The 25,004-nt window shown below is 44.3% G+C and overlaps 5 protein-coding genes, 3 non-coding genes and 1 pseudogene across 8 annotated transcripts; 4 read left to right on the plus strand and 5 right to left on the minus strand.

The window, feature by feature from the left end:
- Positions 1-1,841: 1,841 nt before the first annotated feature.
- On the minus strand, positions 1,842-3,024 carry LOC9642586 (beta-carotene isomerase D27, chloroplastic). The gene is made up of 7 exons (XM_024678621.1): positions 2,786-3,024; positions 2,582-2,721; positions 2,434-2,526; positions 2,312-2,373; positions 2,155-2,261; positions 2,006-2,098; positions 1,842-1,944 (listed from the first exon to the last, which is right to left on the minus strand). Exons 1-7 carry the CDS (start codon positions 2,949-2,951, stop codon positions 1,892-1,894), a joined length of 714 nt encoding a protein of 237 aa, XP_024534389.1. The 5' UTR covers positions 2,952-3,024; the 3' UTR covers positions 1,842-1,891.
- A 12-nt stretch (positions 3,025-3,036) lies between these two features.
- TRNAK-CUU lies at positions 3,037-3,109 on the minus strand. The gene has a single exon. It is a non-coding gene; the product is annotated as a tRNA-Lys (tRNA).
- On the minus strand, positions 3,101-4,623 carry LOC9642587. The gene is made up of 6 exons (XM_002973630.2): positions 4,115-4,623; positions 3,874-4,026; positions 3,714-3,806; positions 3,594-3,652; positions 3,446-3,539; positions 3,101-3,388 (listed from the first exon to the last, which is right to left on the minus strand). The coding sequence occupies exons 1-6, from the start codon at positions 4,619-4,621 to the stop codon at positions 3,146-3,148; spliced, it is 1,149 nt and encodes a 382-aa protein (XP_002973676.2). The 5' UTR covers positions 4,622-4,623; the 3' UTR covers positions 3,101-3,145.
- Positions 4,624-5,565: 942 nt separating this feature from the next.
- On the plus strand, positions 5,566-6,707 carry LOC9642152 (acidic endochitinase). The gene has a single exon (XM_002973478.3). The coding sequence runs from the start codon at positions 5,566-5,568 to the stop codon at positions 6,634-6,636; it is 1,071 nt and encodes a 356-aa protein (XP_002973524.2). The 3' UTR covers positions 6,637-6,707.
- A 692-nt stretch (positions 6,708-7,399) lies between these two features.
- On the plus strand, positions 7,400-7,480 carry TRNAL-AAG. The gene has a single exon. It is a non-coding gene; the product is annotated as a tRNA-Leu (tRNA).
- Positions 7,481-7,626: 146 nt separating this feature from the next.
- On the plus strand, positions 7,627-7,699 carry TRNAK-CUU. The gene has a single exon. It is a non-coding gene; the product is annotated as a tRNA-Lys (tRNA).
- Positions 7,700-7,720: 21 nt separating this feature from the next.
- LOC9642153 (beta-carotene isomerase D27, chloroplastic) lies at positions 7,721-9,149 on the plus strand. The gene is made up of 8 exons (XM_024678540.1): positions 7,721-7,926; positions 7,990-8,129; positions 8,174-8,266; positions 8,315-8,376; positions 8,439-8,545; positions 8,597-8,689; positions 8,742-8,796; positions 8,871-9,149. The coding sequence occupies exons 1-7, from the start codon at positions 7,758-7,760 to the stop codon at positions 8,786-8,788; spliced, it is 711 nt and encodes a 236-aa protein (XP_024534308.1). The 5' UTR covers positions 7,721-7,757; the 3' UTR covers positions 8,789-8,796; positions 8,871-9,149.
- Positions 8,861-9,642, minus strand: LOC112347491 (AAA-ATPase At3g50940-like; the record flags this gene model as incomplete). The annotated part of the gene is made up of 3 exons (XM_024678431.1): positions 8,861-9,004; positions 9,051-9,085; positions 9,225-9,642. Coding segments are annotated over 3 exons (597 nt in total), but the record flags the coding sequence as incomplete, so codon positions are not given.
- Positions 9,643-19,826: 10,184 nt separating this feature from the next.
- On the minus strand, positions 19,827-21,538 carry LOC9642590 (annotated as a pseudogene).
- Between the last annotated feature and the right edge of the window lie 3,466 nt (positions 21,539-25,004).

Genomic DNA, 25,004 nt, shown 5'->3' on the forward strand with positions numbered 1-25,004 from the left:
TCCAATCATTACTAATGATTGCCAAATGCAAATACCAACTTCAATATTAGAACTAATGAGCTAAAATGCTTTCCCTAATAACTCTTAACAAATGAAATAATAAATATAATAACCCAAATAGCCTAAAGTTTAAAGAAGTATATAATTATATCTCACCTAACAATAATTACAAGTTTTACATTAACCAACTTTAATACCAAAGAAGAAATCATGATATAACTCACAATACCCTCTTTAATATATCCATAAGCTAAACTTTATAATATAAAAGTTAATGAAAAGCATTATTGTATCAATCCACAAGCTAAGCATGATAAAGTTATGCTCAATAAGTGATCACTAAACAATCCTTTATGAATCCATTTTCTAAAACATGATATAATTCACTTTATAACAAGCACAAGAAGAATCATCAATGATCAATATATCCTCAACTCAAATTTTATAAAGAACCAAGAATTTCAATATTGATAATTAACTCTTCCTTTTATGAAGCTAGTATAGTTTATGAATAAATCACTTTTGGAGGAAAAGTTAAAACTTAACCAATCTCATCTAAAACACAATTAACTCAACTTATCATTCAATTCATTTGAACACTAACATAATTACTAACTAGTAAAATGCATAAATGCTAATAACACAAAGGTATAACCAAACTATCAATATAATTTTCATTGAGACTAGTGAAATAAAATATTAATCTCTAATGGCCCCTACCAAACATTAACCACCTGAATTACCACAATGGAAAATTTAACCTTCCAACTTTCTCTATAGAGAGATATCCTATTTCACTATATATGCAATAATATTGTAATAGCTTTGATTAGGTTTTCAAAATGATTATTAGTTTTTACCCTTTATTTTATAATAGTTTACCATAGAATAATTATGAAGCAGAACTTAAACCTTTGTCCAAAGCACATATGGTTTTCACTTTTTACTCTATAATGGTTTACCATAAGAAAACCATTAGATACATGAGCCAAAGGTAGTGAAATCTAAGTTTAAGGCTTTATGCCACTAAATGAAGGTACAAAGCTAAACTCCTGAATATATAAATAGGGAGCATAATAAATTGGAGCACAAAATAACTTTGGAGTATAAACCCTAATGAGCAAAGAGACAAAAGTACAAAACAATATTGGAGCAGTCTTAAAACTTTCAGCATCTTAATATTAAGTCTAGCATGTAAAATAGAGCCAAATAGAATCTAATGTTATTTTAGCATACCCATGGCCTAATGCAAGGATATGAATACTCACTAACTAACATGGTATAAAACTTAAACCAGATATAAAACAAGAACAAGCACGCTAACTCTTGGTATGGAGCTTAAGCTTATACCTAAGTCAAATGTAAAACAAGAACAAGCACGCAAGCAAAAGTTAGACTATGCTTATTAAGTAATTTGAAGAGTTAATGCCAATAGCAATACATATTGCTCCGAAATTATTAAGAGTCAAGGTCAATATCTCACATTTGTCCACTCAGGTTTGAGTTCTTCAATAGTGCCATATTTATGAGGCTGTTGAGATCTAGGGGTAAATGGCCATTAGTTAAGTTGGCTTTATTGTTGTAGGACTTTACTCATACAAGCCAGATTTATAACTCAATTATTTCGAAACCAGATTCAATGTTAGAGTGAATTTACCATCTTTTGAAAAAAGAGATTGAAAGTTTGAAAAGATCAAATTTCAAACTGAAAACTTCTTCAAATGTTATTATTAATGTTGCTATGCCACCGATATCAATATTAAACTGGTATATACAACCAGCTAGAAATGGGGAGACCAGCCAAGAAACACATACTGTTACTAATAGCCACTGGTACCATATAAGAAAATAAGCCTTTAAGCTTTCTAATTATTATTATTAAGCTTTTTTCTTAGTACTCTTGCTGGAGTTTTGTGCATACAGCCGTTGTTGCAGAAGTCGGACCTTCTCATAAAACAAAAAAAAAATTAGCAAAATCTTCTTGATACCAAGAATCTAAACTTACATAGCTGGAGGCATGGTTGCTTCAATGCAGGATCTTCTTCAAGAGAGGTTGGCTGGAGCCCATAGATCATCTCACAGCTCATGTCTTCAAAATCTACAAAAACGCTGAGGGTGATCAAAGAGGAAATAAAAACATCAATCTTCTCGTACTTGGTGTCATGGTGAGAGGCAACCCAAAGTCATTTGTGAAGAAATCCTGGGTGGGAATTTTACACATATTTACGCACATTCCAACACAATTGCTGTTCTCTAGATACCTGGAAACGTAGTTTTACATGCTTAGTTCTCTTCTTTGTAGAAATCTCACCTGCATTTAAGAATCTTCACACCACTTTTTTGTTTCACTCCATTCACTTCTACCTCAAACCGCTGTCAAAGAGTTTGATATAGAAAAGAACAAACTAGGATCAATTCGAGGATTTTTTTTACCTCGCAAGGTCCTACGAGCCACTGGAAAAATGGCACCGTGATCGCCGCATTGAACTCGCAAGCCCATTTAGTTGGAGGAAATAGTTTTCGAAACTATATCACAATGCATCACATAGATAAAACTCGAAGAGGAAAATCTTGATAGTACCGTTTCTGGAGCTCCGGGAGGCATGATTGATAGAAGAACTTCACGAACAAGAGCTCGCTGCTCTACCGGATTTCTTCCCTGAAGAACACCTCGCGATACATCCACGAAGCCATCATATCCAGTCTTTTTGCTAGCTCTCCCTACATTAGAATTCTTTTGATCATACAAGGACAATATAAACCATGTAAGAATCTTTATCCATACCTGTGGCATTCTCCATCTTCCTGGCAAAGAGGGACATGAAAGCTCTGTCAAAGATTGAATCCTTGTATCGTGTCTTCTGGCCCATTGGCGCTGGCTTTCCCGACGGCTCCGCGATCTCACAGCGAATCAAGCTTCTACTATGCAGTGAAACGGAGCTCATCGCCATTCCAAAAGAACCAGAAAAAAAACTAATCTACAACCAAAACGAGAGAGCCAGCGTGTGCCAAGCACGCAACACAAACCAAAAAATCCGCCGCCCGTGGGGCTCGAACCCACGACCACAAGGTTAAGAGCCTTGCGCTCTACCAACTGAGCTAGGGCGGCTTTGCTTGTCAGAAAGATAAAATTGTATACATTTGATTAGTGTCCATTTCGTTTGAGAATGGCAACCACGAACACCAGTATCACAGGAGCCAAAGTTAGTGCAAAGTAGAACAATCCCTCTCTAAATGCCGCTTTTTGATCGTCTTCTCCTTCTTCACTTGATGGTTTTGTGTAGGACGAGTTGTAGCGAGTGTACTTCCTTGGAATGAGCTCGAAGTAGTCCCGGTAAGCGTTCACGTCCCATGTTGAGTTTTCACTTACTTTGAGCTTCTCCGCGGCCTAGAAAGTTTTTGATTGAAGAGATCCGAAACTATATGACGAGGTTCTTTGATTTACCTCGAAACTAAATATGAGTTGCTTGGCTCTTTTCTTGACGCTCTGACTTGAATGCGAGACAAGCTTGTCATAGATCACGCGAGCTTCACGCGATCTGGAGTGAAAGAAAGACTACTTTGTGAAAGAGAAAAGCTGGAGATTATTTTACCTATTCATGGATTCGAGGCACAATGCCTTTGAGAGCGCTGCTTGTCCATGGAGCTCGCTCTGCCAAGCAGAAAAATCGAATTTTGCTTTAGAACAACGACTAAAACTTCATGACTGGAACCTGGAAAACCATCTTCTCCATGACAATCTCAAAGTTTTGCACTGCATCTCTTAACTTGCCACTCTTGAGCAATCCTTCTGCTTTACTCATGATCTGCAACGTAACTACATGTTCCACCATTTAGAAATCGAGAGATCTGAAAAAAAAGAGGAATACAAACCTCTTGGCACTCGGAAGAAACTCTCGGATCAATATCCAGGCCCATTTTTCGTCGATACTCGGCAAGCAACTCTTTAGTCTTTGCTTCGCGAGCTTTCTTTTCCTCATCAGTTTCAAGCTCTTCTCCCGGTTTTATTGTTCGTCCTCCTCCAAACTACAAGAAAAACAAAGATCAAAGATCAAACACAAAACGTCTCATCTCTTCGTCCAGAAAAAAAAAAAAAAGAAAACTGATTTTTTACCGTCTTGGAGATGTTTGGAGGCCGCGGGAACACACCCCACGTAGAAACCTTGGGCTTGTACAAATCATCTCCAGATTTCGATGCATCCTCGACGTCTCTCGTGATGATCTCCACTTCCGGGAGCTGTCCGGGAGGCGGAGCTTCAAACTCGGCGATCAATCCCGCCGGCCGCCCCGGCTTCTTCTTCTCGGAGAAGTCCAGCCCCACGAATTCCATCCCCTTCTTCCTGATCTCCAGCGTGAGGGAGTCCTGAGGCCGTGGAGCTCGCCTCTTGATCACTCCATCTCTCGTGATAATCTCGACTTCCACCTCGTTCGACGATAATGACCTCTTCTCCTCCTCTTTGCTCTTCTTGATTTTCATCTCCTCCATTTTCTTTCGATAAGCAGCGGCTCGCTCCATCGCGCTTTGCGGCCCATTTTGATCCGAGCTAGAAGCTCGCGGTGTAATTCGACTGAAACTCTGGATTCTACCACTCACCCAGCTCGCGGAGCACGACGCGTCCATTCCCTCCTTCCCGCTAGCCCTAAAACACATGTTTAAACTTTTGAAAAACTTCTTTAAAGACTGATGTGTCAATACAAAAGCCTGACACGTGGAGTAGTTTATCTCGCCACGTCACTACCTTAGTTTACAGTATGTGTGGCCCAGGTGGCCTTATTGTCCGACGTGTAGATGACAACGTTGCCATCGTTTTGGGTGACGAGGCGGTACTGCTCGTCGTCCTTGCTGCTGACGTCAATGGTATCGCTGTCCCAGACTGCCACGTCGGCGTCGTTGAAGATGACGAGGTTCCCATTTCCTTGGAGCAAGACATAGCAACCAGATGCTTTCTTATCGGTGCGTGATGCCCAGAGAGGCTTGTTATCGCTTGTCCGATACAAAACTAAATTACAATCCGATTGCATTATCTGTACATTATAAATCAGAATGTATTGTGAATTGATTCTCACAAACCAGATTGAAACGCCCATCTTGGGATTTGATGTTGTTCCTCACTAAATTGTTGCTCTTGAGCCTCGCATTGTGGCCTAAAATGTCTGCTGCTTGAGAGAGACTAACAACAAGAAGAAGGATTGAGATCAAGATCCCTGTGATCATTGGAAAGAGTGTTGGTGATCACCCTCCTTGACGAATTTTGGAGAACCTCTCCTTCTTGGAAGAAGATCAGATCATGATTTATAGTGGTGGAATTTGATTTTGAATTGGTGGTGGAGCTTAGTGCTCCACTATGTTTTGAATTGGTCTTTGACATTGATATATTACTGCCACCTCAGGCCTACAGTCTTTACTGGTCAAAGTCTCCTTGAAACTGGTGTTGACTGCACGTTTCCAAAGAGGAGAGTTCAAAAGAAAACAGCAATCTTCCGCGGTTTTCAAAGGAATGATGGACTTTCTCGGCACTACTTAACAAGCGTCTTCTTTTCTTTTCTTTGCAGATTCACCTAGACATGAAGATAATCACAAGTGTTGTTCTCTGCTTGTTCTTGATCAATTCTGTGAGCATCAAAGTTCTTGCACAAGATGGCTCTTGCTCAGCAGCCAAGCTTTGCCAATCCGGTTACTGCTGTAGCAAGTTTGGTTACTGTGGCACCACCGATGCATACTGTGGATCTGGAAACTGTGCTTCACAGTGCCCAGGTAGCGGAGGTGGCGGCGGCGGCGGCGGTGGTGGCGGCGGTGGAAGCACAACCAAGGGTGGCATAGCAATATACTGGGGCCAAGATGGAAATGAAGGGACCTTGCTCAGCGCTTGCAACACTGGAAGATACCGCATTCTTATCATCTCCTTCCTTTCGCAGTTTGGAAGAGGGCAAACCCCACTTCTCAACCTTGCCGGGCACTGCGATCCACCCTCCGGTGGCTGCAAAGGCCTCACTTCGGACATCAACGCTTGCAAGAGCAAAGGCATCAAGGTTCTCCTGTCGATCGGCGGTGGCGCCGGAAGCTATGGCCTCTCTTCGTCCAGCGATGGCCAGTCCGTCGCCACCTACATCTGGAACAACTATTTGGGCGGTTCTTCGGGCAATCGTCCGCTTGGGTCCGCTGTTCTTGACGGCGTCGACTTTGACATCGAGACGGGCAACACTCCACAGCAGTATTACATCGCCATGGCTCAGAAGCTCAAATCTTTCAATTGTAACTTGATTCTAAGCGCTGCTCCTCAGTGTCCAATCCCAGACGCAAGCCTTGGATCCGTGATCAAGGTTCCCGGGCTGTTCACATATGTGTTCGTGCAGTTCTATAACAATCCACAGTGTCAGTACAACAACAATGGAGTTTCCGGGATCTTGGGCTCTTGGAATAATTGGGTTTCAAACTCCGTCACCCCAAGCACTGTCAAGGTTTTCATGGGATTGCCAGCATCACCTCAAGCTGCTGGGTCTGGATACATGCCTCCTAATGTTCTTACGTCCCAGGTCTTGCCAACCATCAAGGGCTCCTCCAAGTACGGAGGTGTGATGCTTTACTCTGTGGCTTATGACAAGTCGTACAGCAGTGCCATCGTCTCCAGTGTTTGAGAGAAAATAAGCTGCTGTTCATAATAATGTGCAACTTATGAAAGAGTGCAAAAACGTTTTCTAGAATATTTCTTACACCCAAGGTAAGATGTGGAAACATGATCATGATATATCAAAATTCGATTTTCGAGCTCAATGTATCCATGAGAGAAATTAATCTTCTTGTGTCAATTATTTACGGCAAGATTCAAGCCCCGTTTTTACTGTCTAGTGTTTTTACCAAAATGGAGCGACAAGTTTGCGCTTGAATATTAATTGCTGTGAGGTCGTGAATCCCTTGCAAGAGTGCTTGCTCTAGATTTTTTGCTAGATAGATTTCTTTCATTCTTACTCTTTCTTTTATCGTTTCAATGTTGCTTCTGGCACTGCTGGTGCATCACTCGATCGCTCTCAACTTGGTCCCAAGGCAAGACTTTCGAGGCGATTTGCCTCTCGTAGCCCTCTCACGCCTTCGCGCTGCTGCCCTGGTACTGTTTTGGGTTAGGAACTTTGCCTCATGGCGCCAGTACTCCTCGCTCCTGATCATTGCCGGGTTAGAAGAACGAACAAAGAAAAATCATCGTCTCCCGCTCCTCTTCGCCACCGCCTCAAGAGCTCTGGGCCTCGGGTTCTTTCCGGCTCAACGATTCATCTCGTTCTTCCCACCGGAGCGTGTGCTGAATCCAGGCCCGGCAGAGAGGGTTTCCTCCAGCGAATCGGGGGACGAAGATAAAGCTAGACGACTTAACGTGAAAGTTGGCACGAGATTAATGTTAAACAAGAAGTTGAGATGGCCGAGTTGGTCTAAGGCGCCAGATTAAGGTTCTGGTCCGCAAGGGCGTGGGTTCGAATCCCACTCTCAACACAAGATTAGTTCATGGTTTCTCTTTTATAACTAAATCTAAAGCGCTGCTACTTGATATTGTTTCAGTTTTGCATCCAACATCCAACTTTCAGGCTTAAAAGATGAAACTAGAAATTTGTCGATTTTTCTTCCCAATCACATGCAAAGCCGCCCTAGCTCAGTTGGTAGAGCGCAAGGCTCTTAACCTTGTGGTCGGGGGTTCGAGCCCCCCGGGCGGCGGTTATTGCAATCTCGTTTTGCTCGTGGCATTTTTTAATTTTTTTCTGGTTCTTGCGGAATGGCGCTGGGCGCGCCCGCGATTTCATTCCATAGAAGCTTGATTCGCTGTAAGATCGCGGAGCCGTCGGGAAAGCCAGCGCCAATGGGCCAGAAGACACGATACAAGGATTCAATCTTTGATAGAGCTTTCATGTCCCTCTTTTCCAGGAAGATGGAGAGTGCCACAGGTATGGATAAAATTCTGACATGGTTTATATCGTCCTTGTATGATCTAAAGAAATCTGATGTAGGAAGAGCTACCAACAAGCCGGGATACGATGGGTTCGTGGATGTATCGCGAGGTGTTCTCAAGGGAAGAACTCCTGTAGAGCAGCGAGCTCTTGTTCGTCAAGTTTTCCTATCAATCATGCCTCCCGGAGCTCCAGAAACGGTACTATTTATCTATGTGATGGCTGAGCGAACATTGTGATACAGTTTCGAAAGCTATTTCCTCCAACTAAATGGGCTTGCGAGTTCAATGCTGCGATCACGGTGCCATTTTTCCAGTGGCTAGTAGGACCTTGCGAGGTAAAAAATAGTGTAGATTTGATTTTAGTTTATCAAACTTTTTGACAGAGGTTTGAGGTAGAAGTGAATGGGGTGAAACAAAACAGTGGTGTGAAGATTCTGAAATGCAGGTAAGAAATCTACAAAGAAGAAAACTACGCATGTAAAAATGTGTTTTGCTTTTGATTTCCAGGTATTTAGAGAACAGCTCCTGTGCTGGAATGTGCGTAAATGTGTGTAAAATTCCCACCCAAGATTTATTCACAAATGACTTTGGACTGCCTCTGACCATGACACCGAGTAAGAGAAGGACTAATATTTTCGATCACTCAGAAAAAAAAATTTGTGTAGATTTTGAGGACATGAGCTGCGAGATGATCTATGGACTCCAGCCGCCCTCTCTCGAAGAGGATCCAGCATTGAAGCAACCATGTCTTGAACTTTGTAAGTTTTTGTATCAGTTGCTCACTAATTGCAGTCTTTATTTTGTTAAAAGGTCCAACTTCTACTACAAAGCCAATTTGCACAAAACTTACTCCATAATAATTATGGTAAAGATTATTTCCTCATTATAAAGTCATTCTTTGTTTTTACCACTTTCATTGATCACCCTCTTTATTCGCAGCCTCGATCCTGGCAAGTCTCAATCACTTTCACTAGAGCCCCTCTTGAGTTCCCCCTGTTCTGGACCAACACCTCCATGATATCAGCAGGAGTGATCTCAACCTTGGTGATGAGCTCTTTGATCTCCTCAAACTCCTTTTAAACTCACTGGGCTGCAAGATCTCAACAGCACCTTGAACACCTCAAATCCACAGTATCCCATGAAAATGTGCCATCCTGCCCGACCAGATCCATCCAGATCCTCCTTGTGGTTTGTCGTGAATATAATGATCCTTCGGCACAGTGTAAGCCTGCTACTCTCTTCCTCCATTTTCTTGTGTTTCTTTTCGGACTCACCATCCATTCCGATGTTAGCTTCCCCTCTTCTTGAGCTCCAGCGAGCAGTTGATGTCCTCGATCATGATGATAGCCTTGTTGGAAATCCCCATGAGCAGCTTCCTCAAGTCGGCATTGCTCTTCACCTCCGTCAGCTCCATGTCGTAGACATCGTACTGCGTGTAGTTTGCGATGGCAGAGATGAGCGACGACTTCCCAGTCCCTGGTGGCCCAGATACCTGCACTTCCAAGCTCTCCCAGCTGAAGAATCCCTGCCACCCATGAAGGAGTCCAGGTCCTGGATGATCTTGTTCTTGAGCTCGGGATCCAGCGCCAAGCTTGAGAACGTCAAGGCGTGCTTGAAGGCACTGATCTCCACGATCTTCTTGTAAACCCGCTCCATTGAGTGTCCCATGTTGGTGTAGAGCTGCCAGTCTTGGTTCTGTCGTTTCAAGCTCTCAACTTCCCTCATGTACTCTGGCAAGAGCATATACTTGTGCCTCCTGTGAACTTGGACGACGTACTCTTGCTGTGTTCCTCCACTTCGATCGTAGTAACTGGGCCGTCCATTGCTGGAGGACTCGGTGACGCTGAAAGTCCAGGAGAATGTGACTCCTTTGAACTTGTCCTTCACTCCCTTGCCACGGCAATTTGGCTATATAGCGTTCTTCACTCTGGTAAACTGGATTCTGTTTGCTGAGCTTTGGTGTTGGTGTTGGTGAGATGAGTGACGTAGAGGTCGTAGATCTTGTTGATGTTGCTTGTTAGGCGCCAACTTTGACTACGTGGTCAACATCGGTCAAAGGGAGGCTCAAGGGTATATTAAAGCATGTTAGGGTAAGGGACTTAACTTACCCTAGGGCTCGCGGCAGCGCAGTGAAGCTTTTGAGGTAGCTCGGGGGTGGTTGGGTGGTGAGGAACCTCAAGAGGTGGCATAACATAGTCTAGGGCAACTAAATCTTTGTCTTTTTGCCCCGGATCATAACATTGGTATCAAAGGAGTTGGTTGCAATGGCTGACCAAGCTGAACGCTGGAATCCTATTGTCGATGGTAGTGCCGACGATAATGCTGACGAAACTGCAGAGATTTGGACTATTCAAGATGTGGTTCATGAGCTGCAAGCCCTTAATTGAAATCAGCAAGAGATGCAAGACGAAATGCATGGCATGATGGATACCATATGTGGGCGTGTTGAGGCATTCGAGGCTAGACGGGGTAGCGCTCCAAGTAAGCCTTCTTTGGTAGATCGACTCAAGATTCCAACCTTTTCCGGTGATGGTGGTGTGGATGAATGTCTCGCTTGGCTAGCTAATGTGAAGAAGTTCTTGGCTGCTAGAGGAACTCTAGATGTAGAGGCTTTAGTGGCTATTCCGATGGTTTTGCGTGATGCGGGTCTTTGATGGTGGAATTGGCTTGAGGAGTTCCGTGTTGCGGATAAGAAACCACTAGTGTCTACCATGGATGAGTTTGAGGTTGCTTTTCGTTTACATTTTGCCCTTCATTACGACGTGGAGAATGCTCGTATAGAACTTCGACATTTCCAACAAGGGAAAATGACGCTCGGGGACTATATTGAGAAGCTTACTCGCTTGATTAGTTGTGTTCCAACGAAGGATCCGGATCAGAACAAGTCCTACTTCATTGATGGCCTACATAGTGAGAGCATGCGGCAACACTTGCGTCATTCTCAGCCTACAAAGAGTTTGGAGGAGCTCTTTGATGCCGCTCGTCAACTTGACAATGACAAGCACAAGTCTCGTAAGCGTTCGCAGAGTCCTTCTGTCGAGAATCGTCATGATGATCGCCATAGACACAAGGATGGGAACAAGCATCACAAGTTGAAGTCGGTGGTGACTACCTCGGATGCAAAGGGGTCCAAGAAGCAGAAGTACTTTGTGAAAAATTATAGACAGGGTTGTCATCATTGCGGCGAACTTGGACATTACAAGGCTGATTGTTTGCATGTAAGCAACTAAATTTTTCATTCTACTTTAGTCACTTAACCACACCACTGACCACTTGGAGGAGTCTCATTCACAATCTCCATAAGTCCAATTCAGGATTTGGGACTTGCTAGCCCCGAGAATGGCATCCATGCCACTCAACATTTGCACTTGGTCCAAGTGCTCCACGTGTCCGATCCCATGACCGACACTCAAAGGTACCACCGACATAGCAGCCCGTTACGCTAAGGCCATGCCCAATCACCTTTGCCACACTGGTAGTCCAATACCACTTGCATCACCGTCTTGGCTCTCCAAGACTAGGCAAACCATCCGTGAGTGGTCATCTCAGATCCACTCCTTAGCATCCTTAGGATGCCCACCGACAAGGGAAATAGCCTTCCCCAATATCCCTCTGCCAGTCCCCACTAAGTCCCTTTCTGCCCCTGGCCGTGTTTGCCAACACTGCCACTAGATCGAGACCCACAGGCCCGACCACTAAGTCCCACGGTCCTCTGGGACTTCCTCACCACACGACTGTGTCCTTGGTCACTACCCTAGAGGACTGCTCCTCTTCCTTTCCACAGTCTGGGCCTTTGGGACAACATTTCGGAACACCGTGGCCTTATGCGAGCCACCTGGGTACTCTCCTCGCCTTCTGCCCTTGGGTGCTCTAGCCATGGGCTTAGAGCGGGTTCCATTGAGCCACACCAGGTATCCAAGTAGGTAGTGCCACCCACACTTGGACTGGGAGCATCGGCCAGTCGATCTCCCGGGGGAACTAGAGCCAGCTCTTGAACACTTCACCAAGCTACCCCGCTTGTCGGTCCGTGTTCACTCTAGTCTTGGACTTCCCAGTGGGCAGCTCATCACCCAACACTGGGTCCGGCCTTCCTGGGCCAAACTGGCCTTTCCTGGCCAAACTGGCTCCACTGCAATCCTCCCCCTACTATACTTTTGGAGCTCACCAAACCCCCCAGGGTCTGGGAGACGAACGCTTTGGGCTTTCACCCTCTCAGACTCGAACTTGGACTCGAACTTGGACTCGGACTCGGACTCGGACTCGGACTCGGACTCGGACTCGGGCTCGGGCTCGGTCTCGGCTTCGGCCTCGGTCTCGGTCTCGGTCCCGATCTTGGTCTCGGTCTCGGTCTCGGTCTCGGTCTCGGTCCCGGTCTCGGTCTCGACTTCGGACTCCATCTCGGACTCCGTCTCGGACTCCATCTCGGACTCCATCTCGGGTCCATCTCGGACTCCATCTCGGGTCCATCTCGGACTCCATTTCGGGTCCATCTTGGACTCCATCTCGGGTCCATCTCGGACTCCATCTCGGACTCCATTTCAAGTCTATCTCGGGTCCACCTCGGACTCCATCTCGGACTCCATCTCAGACTCCATTTCGGGTCCATCTCGGGTCCACCTCGGACTCCATCTCGGACTCCGTCTCGGACTCCATCTCGGGTCCATCTCGGACTCCACTTCGGACTCCAACTCAGGTCCATCTCGGACTCCACTTCGGACTCCAACTCGAGTCCATCTTGGACACTTCCACGTGTCATGTATTGGTCCTTTTGGGTCCCTTTTTGGAGCCTCGGTTTTTGCTCGCTTCGTGCTCGTTCCTCGAGCACTTCGTTAGGAGTTCCACTCCCGCTCTTGACTTTTCAAGTCGGAGCTTTTGGTCCAAACGTGTTACACTCGTTTGGCTCTCGCTTCAGCCACTACCACGTGGCACCCTTCCGGCTCCACTTTGGGGCCTAGGGATTTTGTGTCTCACACTGCAATTGAAGAACAAGTAGCAGGATAAGTAGAATGGCCAATCTTCTTCTCACGGTAAGTCGGATATTAAAAAGTTGCAAACTTTGCAGCTTGAGGATGAGGAGAACGACTCGGAGGAAGCGACTTTCGATCGTTGCTCGTCAACTCAACTGTGTGTGGAACAAGATGGAGCTCGAGGATACGCGTGAATCAGCTTTAATGCTGGAGGGCATGTTCCGTGGCAATCCAATGCGGATTTTACTGGATAGTGGGAGCAATGACAACTTTGTTTCGGCAAAGTTTGTTGCGGAGCATGGCCTGGTCACACGCGGTGTTCTTCCATACACAGTGGAGGGTGCACCTACCTTTACTCAGCATTTCGATGCTTGTGTCGAGGGGCTGGAAGTGTTGGTTGGCAAAACCACACTTGTGGAGATTTTTTATCTCGCGGATATCCATCGTGTGGATCTCATTCTTGGGATGCCATGGTTGGTGAAGGTGGATCCAAAGATAAAGTGGAGCATTAAGTGTATCTCGTTGGAGTATGGTAGCGTTAAAGATGTGTGGTTTGGCGAGGGCATTCAACCACTAGTTGTTATGCTCTCTACTACATCTTTAAAGCGGGCTTGTCGTAATGGAAAAGCACTTTTGAGTTACTTGCTGTTTGTTCGTGACTTGGGCGACCAAGGCACGTGTGGGGGAGAAGCAACAGTATGGGATGTACTAGACGAGTTTTTTGATGTTTTTCCACATGAACTTCTGCATGGGTTGCCTCCATTACGAGGTGTGAAGTATGGGATTACATTGGAGCTGGGGACACGGCCCATTTACCGGCGTCCATTCCAGTTAAGTTATGCGGAGGAGCAAGAAGTTCAATGACAAGCCAAGGAGTTACTTGAGTTTGGATTTATTCAGCCAAGTAAGTCTCTGTTTGGTGCTCCGATCTTGCTTGTGAAGAAGAAGGACGGTTCAATGTGAATGTGTATTGACTACTGCGCTTTGAACAAGAAGACAGTGAAGGATAAGATGCCGATGCCATGTGTGGATGATATCCTGGACAAGTTTGGTGAAGCACGAGTGTTTACCAAGATTGATATAAGGAGTGGATATCATTAGATTGCAATAGATGATGCATCTATTTCTAAGACGGCATTCAACACAAGCTTCGGACATTTTGAGTTTACAGTTATGCCGTTTGGTTTGATGAATGCACCTGCCACATTTACTCGGTTGATGACGGAAGTATTTGGGCGTTATCTTCATGAGTTTGTGGAGATTTTCTTGGATGATATTATTGTTTTTAGCAAGAATATGGAGGAGCATAGGGTGCATTTGCGCAAGGTTCTTTTGCTACTTCGAGACAACAAACTTTATGCGAAGAAGAGCAAATGTGAATTTGCAAAGTCGGAGGTGGAATATCTAGGCCATATTGTGACATCTAAGGGTGTCAAAACGGATCCAAGGAAGGTGGCTGTAGTGGAAAACTGACCTACACTGACTACAGTGGCCGAGTTGCACAGTTTTCTTGGTATGGCTAATTACTACTGACATTTCCAGCATAAGTTTGCAGAGGTGGCTATTCCTTTGACGCAGTTATTACGCAAGTAGGTGCAATTCGAGTGGAAGAAGCCACAAGAGGAGAGTTTTGTGGCACTGAAACGATTGTTGAGCGAGACTCCAGTGCTTCGCATTGCTGATCCATCGAAACCTTACGAGGTGACATGCGATGCGAGTAGTTATGCATTGGGAGGAGTTCTCATGCAAGAGGGATAGACTATTGCATATAAGAGTCGAACTTTGAATTCCGCGGAGCAACGCTATTCCACATATAAACAAGAGCTACTTTTTATTGTTCATGCTTTGCGGATGTGGCGGCACTATCTTTATGGTGCAGTGTTCATAGTGTTGACAGATCACAAACCATTTGTGTATCTTTTCACACAGAAGGAGTTGAATACTAGGCAAGCTTGTTGGATGGTCAAACTCATGGAGTTTGGGGAGTTTCCTATTGAGCATCGTCTGGGAAAATCAAATGTGGTGGCAGATGCTTTATCTCGTGTTCATCATGTGACGACGTTACAACAACGATTTTGTTATCATTTGAGTAAGGTGGTCAGCAAGTTTGGGTAGTTAGTTGAGCATGCTCATGCTTAGGATGCTGAGGTGGCCTCTTTGCGAGCCCAGATGGAAGCCCCTTTCTCATTGGTGGATGGGATTCTCTACTACAATGGCCGTGTATATTTGCCACGGGTGGATATGTTAATTACTCAAGTTTTATTCCACTATCATGATCGTCCAGAGGCCGGTCATTTTGGGGGGAAGAAGACATATGAGTTGATTAAGCGCAACTTTTATTAGAGGAATAGGAAGGTTAATATCCTCAAGTATTGTAAATCATGTGAGCTTTGTCAGCGGGTTAAGGTGCCACAGGAGAAGCTGGGGGGACTTTTGCAACCTTTACTTATTCCTCAGAGCCGTTGGTGTAATATCTTTATAGACTTCATCACTTGTTTGCCACAAACACAGAGGCAAAAGGAGCAAGTATGGGTTATAGTGGATCGGTTGACGAAGTATATGCAGTTGTTGGCTCTTTGGAAGACTGTCACTGCCTCAAACTTGGTTGCAGTTTACTTGGAGAAGGTTTTTTCTGATTTTGGTTTGCCAAAGGACATCATTAGTGATTGAGATTCAAAGTTCACCAGTGGATTTTGGAAAAGTTTTGCAAAGGCTATGCAAGTGACTTTGAAACTCTCAAGTGGAGATCATCCTTAGATGGATGGGCAAACTGAGCGTGTAAATCAGGTGGTGGAGGATATGCTACGTTGTAGCATTCGTCAAAGGCAAGGACAGTGGGATTTATATCTTCCATTGGTGCAATTTGCTTATAACAATAGCCAACACAGTGGAACCAAACTAAGTCCTTACTTTGCTATGTTTGGAAGGCATCCTCGAACAGCAGTGGAATTGGGATTGCATATGAGTAAGGACGTTCAAGATAAGCTTGATTCTGAGGCAACTAATCTAGCCACAGAACTTGATGAGATTCTGGTGGTGTGCAAATGGAATTTGCAAGTAGCTCAGGATAGAGCGGAGAAGTTTGCCAATGAGCATCACCAATTCCGGGAATATAAGGTGGGTGATCTCGTCTTTGTGCGAGTGATTTTTCCGTCAAGTGAGCGGCGGAACACCTTGGTGCCTTTACAAACAGGGAAGAGTGATAAACTTTCCTATTGATATGCTAGTCCATATGAAGTGCTGGAGTGCATTGGTAAAGCGCTTATCGGGTGCGGCTGCCAGCTGGGGTGAAAATTCATCCGGTATTTTATGTTAGCCAATTGAAAAGTGTACTATCTCGGAGTGATGGGCCCAATGCCTCCTTGATGTATACAGCTGTGAAAGATGGACCAGGAGCTTGAGTAGGGTTTCCCTAGAAAGGGTGATCACCGGTACAACTCGTCCTTGGGACAAGGACTTTGTTGGGGGGGGGGAAGAATTGTTAAGCGCCAGCTTTAACTACGTGGTCAACGTCGGTCAAAGGGAGGCTCAAGGGTATATTAAGGCATGTTAGGGTAAGGGACTTAACCTACCCTAGGGCTCACAGTGGAGCGGTGGTGTAGTGGAGCTTTTGAGGTAGCTCGGGGGTGGTTGGGTGGTGAAGAACTTCAAAAGGTGGCATAGCATAGTCTAGGGCAACTAAATCTTTGTCTTTTTATACCGGATTATAACATTGCTAGATTGAGAGCTCAGTATCCCACCCAAGCCAAGTTACAAACCTCTTGAGCTTGAACTCCAAACGGACCCAGACGTCCATCTATCTGGTTGAGGACCATGATGAAGCCCAGATGGGAGAACTACCCCACTGCCAGTGCCATCTTGCTCGGTTGCTTCTGCTGTGAGAATGAGAAGAATCTGACCTTGCAGCCTCACTCTTTATTTGCCTGAAGGTCAAGCCAAAACGAAGCCACCTCCCGCAAATGCGAATTGTTAGTCTCGTGCTGCTGACGAGATGAAAAATACCTTCTTTAACATTAAGGAGCCCAAGGCAAACGACATGAGGCGTTGAAATGAGCTCCAGAACCTTCCCTGCGACCATTATTTGCGTAGATCCACTGACAATTGTGCAATCTAAAAAAAAACTAGATTCCGCCACAGCGTATATTATACATCAAACGCTAGGAACCATTGAAAGCCTCCATAGCCTCAAAAGAATCAACAAACAAAAATACAATCACCGTGTGGCATCCTAATCAATTAGTGGAATCTTTACAGAATCTCTAATAAAGAACAATTCATCGAGTCCATAGTTCTCGCAGCTCCAAATCTACGTTCAAAGAGGAACTTCTGAAAACATCAATCTTCTCGTACTGGGTGTCATTTGTGTGGGTGGGATCTTTACACACATTTACGCACTGTTCTCTAGATACCTGGAAAAGTATTTTTACATCATGCTTAGACGGAGTGAAACAAAACAACAGTGTGAAGATTCTTAAATGCAGGTAAAATCTACAAAGACAAAACTATTCAGTGCGCCGCAAGCACAAGGACGCCCTAGCAGCACCTTGAGCACCTTTCAATGCTAGGGCGCTTAACCATCTACTTCAAACCGCTGTAAAAAAAAGGATATAGAAAAGAGCAAAGTAGGATAAAATCTAGAGTGTTTTTTTACCTTGCACTACTACCCACTGGAAAACTGACACCGTGATTGCAGCACTGAGCTCACACGCCCACTTAGTTGGATGAAATAGCTTTTGAAACTATATCACATTGGATCATTCATATTATAGATAAAACCCAGCAAAATCTTTGATACCGTTTCTGAAGGCATGATGGATAGGAGAAACTCACGAACAAAAGCTCGCTGCTCCACAGGAGTTCTTTCCCGAAGAACACCTCGCGATAACTAGCTCTTCCTACATTATACATACAAGAACAATGTAAACCATGTAAGAATCTTGGCACGTGAACACCATTGAATCTTTGGTAGATTCAATCCGGATTCCGAAAGAGCACACAAAGAAAGGAAGATTCAAAAAAGAGGAAGAATTAATCCACAAGCATGGCGCCACAAGGTTAAGAACCTCAACTGAGCTGGGTGGCCTGATTTAAAGTTGTACCAGATATTAGTTCGCATCCTATCCCACGTATAGAACCGATCCTTCGTCTATTGAGTCCAGCTCGAGCCAACCTTGCTTCCAGTCATGGCTGGTCCTCTGTTGTGAATCGTGTCCGATAGAAGGCATCCAGCTCTAGAGTTCATGCATCTGCTCCACGCTTGTCACCGTCATGGTTTCAATGTGGCTTTGATCCAATCAAGGGCTAGCCGTCCAGTCAGTCGGGGCTCACTCTAGGAAGACTCGATTACTCTCTTAGGTCTGATGTTCTCGTCTAGTAAGAGTAAGACCAGTAAGGTCCACATGTCCTTGATCAAAGGAGATGTGGAAGTTCTTATAAGATCGATTCCACTTGGCTCTGGCGCGAGATCGAGCACTAGAAAACTTGCCAATTGGTACATATGGCGATTTCCAGAGAGTAGCATTTGCTCCATGACGGGGGTCTCTAATTGTTCTGATGCTTCTTGAGCCTCGGGGAAAGATCAATCCCCGTCACCGCAGAAAACGATGTCCCTTCTGCCTTCTCATGGCATACATAGATAGACAAATCCATGACATAATCATGTCCCATCTCACAACTTTATCGAATCGCAATGAGCCACGCCATAACACTGCGCACCGTGATTGAGCTCGCACGCCCACGTAGTTGGAGGAAATAACTTTATCACATGTTAGAGATAAAAATCAGCAGGAGAGCCTCAGGAACAAGAGCTCGCTGGAGTTCTTCCCAAAGAACACCTCGCAATACATCCACAAATCCATCATATCATCTTGTTACTAGCTCTTCCTGCATTTTAAATACAAGAACAATGTAAACCATGTAAGAATCTTGGCAAAGAGGGACATGAACGCTCTTTCAAAGATTATATCTTCGATAGATTCAATCGGGATTCCGAAAGAACACCGTTGAAATCCAGGTAGCTATAGAGATGAATGGAGTGACAATAATTTGCATCCTAGCTAAGAAACAATAACAATAACAATGATGTAATAATAACGATAATGTCTTTTTCTTTTTCTTTGCAATGAACATCAAACAACAGTTTAGATATCCAGATGGCACACTATTCATTTTTATTTCCAAGGATTTAAACTAAGTTAGACCTTTAACACAATAAGTAGAGTCTAGTGAGCAAAATTTCTATGATTTACAAAGAATATAAACTTACAAAGCTGGAAACATGATTGCTTTAGTGCTGGATCTTCTTCGAGAGTGGGCAGAGTCCAACTCCAAATCTACAACAAAATGTTCAAGAGTGATAAGGAAGAACATATGATAACATCAATCTTCTTGAGAATATTTCCTAGGGGAAATTTTTAACACATTTACACACATTCCAGCACAAGTGCTGTTCTATACACCGGGAAAAGTATTTTTACATCATGCTTAGACGGAGTGAAACAAAACAGCAGTGTGATTTCTTACACCATGTCTTAATGAATAATCATTGATGCAGGGAAGTTATCAATTGCCTAGGCGGAAAAAAAGAAGTGTTGTGACACGTAATGTATTGACCAGCATTGACACTTAGCTTTTTGCAGTGGACTTGCTATGTCACATGTTTATAGTTATTTCCTCCAAGTCTTCTTCTAAAGTGAAATATAATATTTGTTATTTTAATATTATTCCAATTTCGTTTTCAATGTAACAAAATTATAACAATCAAAACAGTATTTGTTATGGATTGGGTCGATTGGATTGCATTGACTGGATGGATGGAAACTGGAGCGAGGAACAAGAGAGAGAGAGGAAAGAAATTCCCATTTTCGCCTGGCAGCAAATAGGTAGTATATATATGTTTAAACTATTGTTTGATGTTCATTACAAAGAAAAACAAAGGAATTATTGTTATTGTTGTTGTTTCTTAGCCAGGATGGCCACCACCTTTTCATGGAAATCATTGTCATTCCATTCATCTCTATAGATACCTGGATTGAGCTTCTTGTTATCTAGTGTGCTTAGACAGAGCTCCTTCCTCCAAGGCTCAAAGCCATGGCAAGTTCCTCCACACTGCTTTGCTATCCATTCAGCATAGTCGAACTGAAACACCAGGCATTAGAAACTAGAAGAGATCGTTGGATACGAAAAACACTAGAAAAAATCATTTTTAAAAAAAACAAACCGTCTCGAGATATAGATGGTTAGTGTATCGTTTTGGAACACCCTGAGCTTCGAGAGTTCTGTAAAAGTCCACGACTTCGTTTGCCATCTCTCCTTTCGATGGTAAACTCGCTCGTCCCTTGAGCACGGCAGCAATCCATTTAGCTTGTAGCTCGCTCAAAGGAAAAGCGATAGTCTGGAAAGGACGACAACTTAGATGGAAGAGCTCGAAGAAACAAACAATGAAAACCTTGCAAGGCAGGCCAACAAACGAGAGAGATGGAGCCAATGCAGGAGGAAAGACATGCTTAAACAAGGGCCCAACGCGATTGTCTTCCACTTTAATGTAGCTTTTGGTGTCCAAGAATGAGAAGTTATATAAGTAACTACAAAAGCACATTATATGAAACGAAAAAGAGAAGGAGAATTCGTAAATTACCCAGTGCAATGCAAAATAACATCCACAACAGCTGACATTCCATCCATAAAATGCAATCGTCCGTCTTCGTCAGCTCTTGATATCTAAAAGAAAAAACGTTAGAGAAATACGAGATAAAAAAAACGAAACTTTGAGCTTACCATCAAGTGTCTTTGGATCTTCCCTTGTTGAAGTGGCTCTGATAAAGAATTCCATGACTTGGCACACCAGTGAACTTTCTTGCAAGCAGCAGCAATGTCGCTGCACAAATCTTCGCCGCTTGGACCATTTCCAATGACTGCTACCACCTTGTGAAACAATGAAACTGAAGAGCTTTCCAGGTTTGAAAAATCACTAGTTTGATCATCCAAACCTGGTCTTTGAAAGGATCTGGAGTGCGATAGGTATGACTGTGGTAATGTTTTCCAGGCTACCTCTCAATCCCTGTAGAAACAAAGAGTTCTTCGTTCTATCTATGAAAGTTCTTAGATGCTTTGAGAAGACTTACCAGGAATTTGAGCGACCCTTGGCTGGAAATAATGACCATGACAAACCACGACCGCGTCAAACACCTCCTCACTCTCTTTTTCTTCCTTTCCAGCGCTGCTCGAGCTCTTGACGATCCAATTGCTCTCCACCAATCCAACATACTTGACTTTGGAGTTAAATCTCACGTAGCCATGGAGCCCGAACTCCACCGCGAAGCTCTCGAGGTAATCCAAGACTTCCTCGTGGCCGGGGAATCTCCTCGCATCCCTAGACGAGGGGCGAGGCACGAAGGGATAATCCAAGAAGCCCATGACCTCCCGCGGCAAATTCGTGCGCAGGGATTCATACATGCTGCTGTGGCATGAATAATTGCGGGCCGCATTTGATGATCCAGAGTGATTCTCTTCATACACCCATGTACCTCCGATTCGCCGCGCTTGCTCGAAGATCACGACGCTGTGGCCCTCTCGCAGGAGCTCCCGAGCGGCTACGAGACCCGACGCGCCAGCGCCAATCACTGCTACTCTCTTCTCCATGGTTCCTTTGATTAGTCCAGTCAGTGACAAAGAATTAAGCATTAATTTATTGGTAATATTACTTTATCTATATTGACTTTTTGTGTTAATAATAATAAAATTTAAACTTAAAAATATGAAAATTCTCTCCTTCGATGAACACTAAAATTAATATATATTAGGTGGGAATAGGAAACAAAAATAATTTTCTTATGTTAGTATTGGGATTCCAAGCACTTCCCAGGTAGCTTCCATGCAAAAACTTTCTAAGAATCATGACCAAGTTGAGAGCTCTTCAAGTAGAGTTCAAACTCTTTCATCTCATTGCAGGCAAGATTTCACTCTCCTTCAGGTACGCTCAGCCTTCCTTCTAATACAAGAAGTTCTGCTGTGACTTATTGAGGAATTCTTCCTCGAGTTGAGAGCAACTTTTAGGGTAAACCATGTTTTGCAGTATCTATAGTGGTACAAAAATTGTTTCAACTTTGTAGAAGTTGAAACAATTTCTGTATCACAAGAGGTATTGTAGGAATGAAAGCACTTGCTGCAAACACAAGCTCGAGCTCAAACTATGCATCTACTACAGAGTAAACAGTCAACAATCGCTGCAATAAGTCCAGACGAGTAGCTCACAACGTACCATCGTGCTTCTCACAGGCACGCCAAACTCCATCATAGAGAACAACATATGCAATTGAAGAGCTGGACGAATGGAACTATTATACTCAAACTGGTATTAGTGAAAAAAGACACCATGTCTCACCTGTAGATAGCAGCTGCTTTGAAATCTCACAAGTGGCTACCCAACTAAAATGAAATAAGTGTCAATATGAAATTACTAGTGGATGCTTATGCTTCTACGAGACCATATCTAGAGAAGCATACACAAGGAGAGCATGTCAGCCAGCTTCGCTAATTTGTTTCAAATTCATAGCTTCCATTCTGGAAGCTGTTTCAATCTAAACACAAAACACTTATAGAAGAATGGAAAGAGCTTTACCAACAATCATGTGGTTGTTGATATGAGAAAATACACTCATATTTTCCATATTTTCGTTGTGAACAGCCACAAACAACCATTTTATGCCTGTCAAACCGTTTCAGAATATAGACAGGAAGTAGAATAAAAGAGAAGTAGAGTTCTCTTACAAGAAACTTAGGGAGTATTTTTCCAGACATCCCTTGTCGTAACCTTCACCATCCAAGACCAAAAACAGTGATGTCTCTAGACAGGAAATGTTAATGCAACAAACCTCTGCCAATTGAGAAGTTGAAAATTGTTTGCTAGTCCAGCAGCTACCAGTCAATTTCCTTTCTTCTATGGAGACATACTAGGTATTCTGCAAGATTACTGCTGTTTAGGGTTCTTTGGATGGCAATCTTCACCTTGACATGCGCAACTCTCGAGATCGTCTGGCAGCAATTGCATTCATAGATGCTATTTGTTGCCGCTTGAAACTGCGTTGTGGATTGTGCATCCACAAGGCTTCAATCCAAAAGGCTGATAGATAACCTTTGATTTCATTTGTTCCAAGGAAAACACTGCTGTGAAATTTAAACAAAGTGCAGTAGCAACACACTGAATCCATGCCAAACGATGGCATCAGAATCACCGTCAACCTAATCATCAATCAGCCCTAATCTGGGAGATTAGGGCATGAGTTGGCGTGAAGGCAACGCTCACGCAAGTGCTAGGCCAGAGCGCGGGCCTCGGGACGACGATGGAATGGATTGCAGGCCACCTGGGCTTCCAAAGCGCTGGCTTAGCAACAAGGATGACCATGGAATGGATGACTCTAGCTTGCGCAGGCGACGCTCTGGCAAGCGCAGGCACGACGATGGAATGGATGCCTCTAGCTTGGGCGACAGGCCGTGCTCCAGGAGCCCCAAGCGTAGGCGCAGCAGCAGGGGCGACGCCTCCCCAAGGCGTCCATGCACGGAGGAGAAGGAGAAGCTCCACCCCAGCGGGCTTGACGAGGTGGAGGCTATGAAGCATGGCCTCTTTCCAGTTCGTAACGTGGACAATCCTCTGGACGAGGATGGGAAAAAGAGCGACATCTTCATGTGTGACAAGGCTGCCTACCAGATGCGCAACGATGCTCACCTCCGAGGAACGGAGCTGGGTGCCTGGGTGGCCAAGCGTCTCCGCCTCGGTGCCTTGTTCGTGCACCACAACTACGACCAGGTACCGGGCTGGAGGGTGATCACACTGTTTGGGCGACACAGCCAACCCGAGGCAAGAAGGTGATTTTCTAGTATTGATTCTTTTTCTTTGTCCTCGCAGGTTATTCCGGAATGGCTCAAGCTCCATGGCCAGCAGGATGATGCAGAATGATTATTCATTAAAACGTGGTTACAGAAATAAAAGTCCCCGCCACATTGGCTGGATCCGACAGCCCAAAAACCTTAGCAACTCTTCCCTATTATTATAGGGAAATCGTCTCCAGCAGCCTCGATCGTCATAGGTTCCTTGCTAATGGAAATGTATGGACGCTGGGAATCTTTCAAGATCGAGATTCTTTCTCGTGGAACATTGCGATCGCGGCACTTGCCCGTTGCCTTGGCATTCTTTTTCTCGATGGCGAGCATCCAATTATTTCTCTGGGCAGCTGTGAAGATACGGTGGAGATCAGATGGTGTATTGGCAAAGTCACAGGTTCGAATCCACAGCCAGAGACCCAATGTTTTTATGGTTTGAATGGAATGGACATCTCGTCCATGGCCCAAGACTATTTCTTAATTCTAGCCACATATCCGGCCAGGTTCCAGTCCAAATTGTACATTCAGCTCGTGGGAATGTTTTATAAGGCTGTCATCTTTTCTGGGCTGTCAAGCTCAAGAAAGAAACCATTATGGAATGAAATTTTCACCACTAAGCTTGGAAGAATCCCTGGATGGACAAAGGCAAGCTACCTTTTCTTCTTCTGCCACATCCAAATATTGAATGTCTGAAGATATGATTAGCAGCAAGACCGCCCATAATTAAGAGTCAAGGCTCTTTGTTCTTACAAATCTTGGGGAGCTTGAGATTTCATGAAGGCACTTTCTTATCGTGGTCTATCCAAGTTTGATGCTTGTTCCTAGCAGCAACAAGACCAAAGATTTGAAAAACTCCATGAAATTTGAAGTCGCACCCAAAAGGTTCAGTGTGTGAAGAAGTGTGTGAAGAAGAGGGCATCGCATGGAAAATAATCGAGGCCGAAAGGTGGCTGTCCTCCACAAGAATATTTAAAACAAAAAGGGCAAAAGAAGAACCGTGGGCTTGTGAGTGCTTGCGAGCCTAGTTGAAGATTGAGCCAGACCGGATCCCTGGACAAGTCATCGAAACTGAAGAAAAGAGAGTCATCGACTCACATTCTTTACTTTATGAGATTTGCACAAGCACCCGTAATCGAGGCACCATGTAGTTGATGGCAATGGCGGTGGTTTTCCATTGCATTGTTTTTTAGCACAAATTTCTGGGCAGGGGCAAGCGCATCCACAAGGA

Source organism: Selaginella moellendorffii, unplaced genomic scaffold (assembly GCF_000143415.4).
Source record: "Selaginella moellendorffii unplaced genomic scaffold, v1.0 SELMOscaffold_22, whole genome shotgun sequence".
In the NCBI taxonomy this organism is placed as follows: domain Eukaryota; kingdom Viridiplantae; phylum Streptophyta; class Lycopodiopsida; order Selaginellales; family Selaginellaceae; genus Selaginella; species Selaginella moellendorffii.